This window comes from Merops nubicus, unplaced genomic scaffold (genome assembly GCF_000691845.1).
Source record: "Merops nubicus isolate BGI_N331 unplaced genomic scaffold, ASM69184v1 scaffold37672, whole genome shotgun sequence".
Taxonomy (NCBI): Eukaryota; Metazoa; Chordata; class Aves; order Coraciiformes; family Meropidae; genus Merops; species Merops nubicus.
Window position 1 is genome coordinate 1 of NW_008596251.1, and position 4,301 is coordinate 4,301.

Consider the following 4,301-nt stretch of genomic DNA (forward strand, 5'->3'; position numbering starts at 1 on the left):
GCCACGGCTGCCCCCGCGCCGCAGCCTTCCCCACCCGGCCTGTACGGCGTGCTGCCCCTCCTGTGGTCCCGTCCCTCTGACGGGACACCCCACACCAAAGGGGACCACAGTGCTTCAATAGGGATGACTTCACCCCATGGGCTCTGAGAGCCAGGGCTATCACCACTCTAAACCAGCCCAGAAAGGCAAACTCTCCTCCTGCCCCATGCCATGCCCTCAACACAAGGCAGGAGGTCATCCCCACACCTCAAAACCCAGGCATCCGCACCACCGAGCCTAATTGAGCTCTCTCCAGCCAACCTCTTCTCCAAATGTTGTCCATAAGAGATTTGGAGTTGAATAAGGAATATTTCCAGGTGCCTGGGGGCAAGGAAGTGCAGATGGGCCACGTGGCCAGAGACACAGATGCAATAACGTACCTGCAAACATCATCATGTGCTGTAAATTTGTTCCGATCTTATTTCTTCTCCCCAAATTCAGTAAAAATGACAGAGGGTAAATATTGGCAGCTCTTCCTAGGAAGATAGCAAGCTGTATTTGCACGTTAAGGAAAGTGCTCTTCCTATGTCTCCCACTGCATCCCACCTCTGCACACAGAGCCAGTTCCTGCTGCCTGATAGAAATGCCAGTCCTCTGGAAGTGGAGATAATAACCCAGCTCTGAGTGCTAGAGCAGTGGGGGAAGAGCATGCTGCTGCCTCACAGAAGCAAAGTACACACTGCAATTCAGGAATATCATACAGAGACAAGCACAAACAAAGTAGGGAATGATGAGAGGACAGTTTAGACAAGAGAGGAAAGAAAAACTACCATTTCTCTCCTACCATGCTTCCCCCTGCCAGGTCCATTTTCCACCCCAAGAGACATTTTTCCTCTGCAAAGCTCAGGTTATCACAGCTCCCACAACCCCTTTGACATTCCCCAGTGCACCACACTTCCAGCTGGGTTTGAGTCTTCAAGCCATGTCCCATTCCCAAAGATTATTCAGCAAAATGAAAGCAGCAGCAGTTGAGAAGGAAAAAAAAAAAAAAAAAAAAATACTCTTTCTGTTTTCATAGCCTGTGACACACAGGAATCACCAGCCCCTTCATAATGCTTTTATCTTTGAAGCTGTGTCTTTTAATGCCAGTGCCCAGATGGCAAAAATAATCTTGGAGCCAGTATTCAGCACAGCCTTGAATAATATGGAAAATGCTTTCAGCTTCTGTGTTCTTTCCTGAACAGCATGGATTTGCATAGGAGACGCATTTCACGATGTCTCTGATGAATGAGCTATTTCATCAGCGAGTTACTCACTTCCTATGGAAGCGGCGTGACACAAAACTTCGATCTAACCAGCCCAGCTCCCTGTGCTGCTCTCCCTTACCCCACTGCAGCCCTGCAAGAGCTCATGGGGAAACACAGCAGACCCAGATCAACCCCCCGTGCCAGCACTGGCAAGGATAAGATTGTCTTCTGTAACAGTAAAAACCTGCTTCAGTGCAGGCAAAGGGTGACAATAGTTCTGCACATCTGAACTGGCTTCCCTGTGATATGAAAAAAATTCCTTCAAAATCCTTGTTTTTCTGAGGCACACCAGGCCCAACAGCTTGTTTCCGTTTGCATCAGCCTGCAGAAGGGGAAATCCTTCCTCATGACATCATTCAGAGACAGCTGCTGTAGCTTTAACTGTACTATTTGGCAAAAAAAAATCTGATGTTTTACAGTTAACCAAATGGAATAGCAGAGAAGAGGAAATAAGCAGCTATAGCAGGACATCCCCTTTTGCAAAGCTGCTCCTGGTGCCACGTGCCCAAGCCTAGTGCTTCAGCACCACGTTAGCATCAAGTCCCTGCCACAGCTGATACAAATGCCCATGAAAGGAGACAAGACAAAAAAAGACCAGAAAAGCTGGGAAAAGAATCTCTTATCTTCTTAAAATAACCAGCAAAGGCATCACTACATGGGGGAAATCCCCTTTTAAAAATAAAGCTAGACTGACTGAAAAAAAAAAAAAACCCACACATATTTGAATGAAAAACACAAATGGGAGTGAGGCACCTCTCCCTTTCTTTTTTTGTCTCATAAAATGGGCTCCAAAGGATACAAAAGCCCCCACCACAAAGGTAGGGTTAAAGACATGGTTCTGGAAGGTGAACAGTGCAAGTCCCATGTAGGAGAAGATGAAGTTTTCTGCCAGGAAATTCAGAAGCTCAAACAACTGAAAGAGAAAAACAAATTAAAAGTGAGTTAAATACAACAGATTTGACAAGAAAAACATTAGCCCATCCATCACATAATAAATATTTCTGCAGAAGTAATTCTAGTGAAATCCATCTGTAGAAAGACAGATGCACCAATTCTGGCCAGAGGGAAGGAAAAAAAATATTGAACTTGAAATTTGGAGAGGCTGAAGGAGGCTGAGGAGCTCTTACCTGCTTCGTTCTGTGTTGGGACTCTGTAGATAAGTTGTTATAGGTATAATGGGCCTGCGTGATCCCACAGAAGAGGACAGCCACCACACCTGGGGAGCAGAGCATCACGTTAGACTCCTGGTCATGAAAAGGGAGTTGAGCTGCACCCCAGTACTGGAGAGGACTTAATGAAATAACTCTAGAACCCAGAATAGTTAAACTTCTGAAAGCAGCGGGAGAGCCCCAGCTGCAACTGAAACTGGGGGAAGCCTGATCTTCCCTGCAGATTCCCATCCCAGGTACAGGGCTGTGCTGGAGCTTGCCTGTAAAGCCACACGCTTCGGCCAGCAGGAACGTGCTCCAGGACATCAGGAAGAACAAGCCAGTCTCCAGCAACGGGAACTCCCGAAGCTTGGTGAACTTGGTGACGTTGCAGATGGTTAAGGGCAATTTGGAGAGAAGCTCTAGGCTAAGAGCATATCAAATCCAGTGGTGTATCACAGCAAGATGACACAGCCTGCCCCTAAAAAGGCTATGGCACTGCCTTTCATTAATTTAGGCAAAAGATCATGAAACACTGCATCTGGGTGAGATGCAGCACAGCCAAAAAAAAAAAAAGAAGTTGTTATGCAAACACTTGGAAAAAAAAAAACCAACAAAAAGGATATTAAAGCTGTCACAACTCCAGTAGCTGCTCCCATGGCAAAAGATCCACTGAATATCCCCAGGAAAATCCCGATGGACTTGAACATCGCTGTGACATCAAACGTGTGGCTGTTGTCCCCCGCTGGCTGGTACGCAACAATCGAACTGAGAGAGGAAGAAAAAGCACACACAAGAACAAAACACTCCTTAGTCTGGAAGGAGAAACACCTCCACGGTCCTATGTGAGCTCTGCCAAGAGCTACAACAGCTGCAAACACCGAGCCCGAGAAATCGGGGAGACATCCAGAGAGGTGGCTGACCTGCATCCCCCTGCAGAACTCCAGTTCTACAGAACTGCATAAAACTCTAAGTTCTGCAGGTTCACTGCATTTAACAAGCACTCCATTCACTTTGCACTGCTCCAGGTTCTGAAGCGAACCACCCAAGGTGCACACGACGCAGGGCTGGATCACTACAGCAATCAGCTTCACCCACCAAACTCCAGCAGACCTTTGCGAGAGACAGTCTGCTGTGCTGATCCCACCTCTGACCCTGCTCCCTCCTAACTCCTGATAAGCTGAGCCTTGCATCAGCCATTCCACTGCCTTACCCAGAAACCCAAGAGATACAGGGGTCCCCTATCCACCTCCTAAATCCCATTTTAGTACCGACTCCTCACACCACTTTCTTTGATATGAACTTACCATAAACATTAACTTCCTAGTTAGCAATCCCCTAGCTGGCTCTGTTAAAATTCTTGGATGTGGATTTTCACCAGTTGTTGTTTAATCTCCTGAGTTCTGCTGGAGCAGAAAGTTCCTGCCCTGCACACACATCCTGCAGCTTTCTCCCCTAACTACACACCAACATTTTTCCACAACACAAAGGACGATCCTCCCCTTCCCAGCACTCCATGGCTTTTTAGTTTAGTTCCCTTGGTAAACTTCCCTGCTTTTAATACACTTCATGTTTCTGCACTGTCTTTTACACTGCAAGCTGCAGATTTCTCCTTGGAATTTGATTTCTTTTGTCAGTACCATCCACCAATGTGCTCTTATTCTGAGGTTTGGGGTTGGTTTGGTTTTTTTTTAATCCAGACTGGTTTTGTTTCCCCTCCATAACTGAGTGTTTCAGATGTTGCTTTTGCGTTTTAACCTCTTACAGTTTTCCTTCTAGTTTTGCTTTTGTCATCACTGGTAAGACACTGCTGCCAGCTGCCCTTTGTGCGTGTTATTTCTGCTGAACACGCCCACAGGGATCCCTG

General features: G+C 46.7%; 1 protein-coding gene across 1 annotated transcript in view; it reads right to left on the minus strand.

The window, feature by feature from the left end:
- Positions 1–419: 419 nt before the first annotated feature.
- Positions 420–4,301, minus strand: part of LOC103769158 (sodium/hydrogen exchanger 6-like) — a gene marked incomplete at both ends in the record, with an annotated part of 10,971 nt that continues 7,089 nt past the window's right edge. The window contains 5 exons of the mRNA XM_008936334.1: positions 420–531; positions 2,086–2,199; positions 2,414–2,502; positions 2,716–2,821; positions 3,061–3,202. Coding sequence (XP_008934582.1) covers positions 420–531; positions 2,086–2,199; positions 2,414–2,502; positions 2,716–2,821; positions 3,061–3,202 — 563 coding nt within the window. The remainder of the gene's footprint in view (positions 532–2,085; positions 2,200–2,413; positions 2,503–2,715; positions 2,822–3,060; positions 3,203–4,301) is intronic.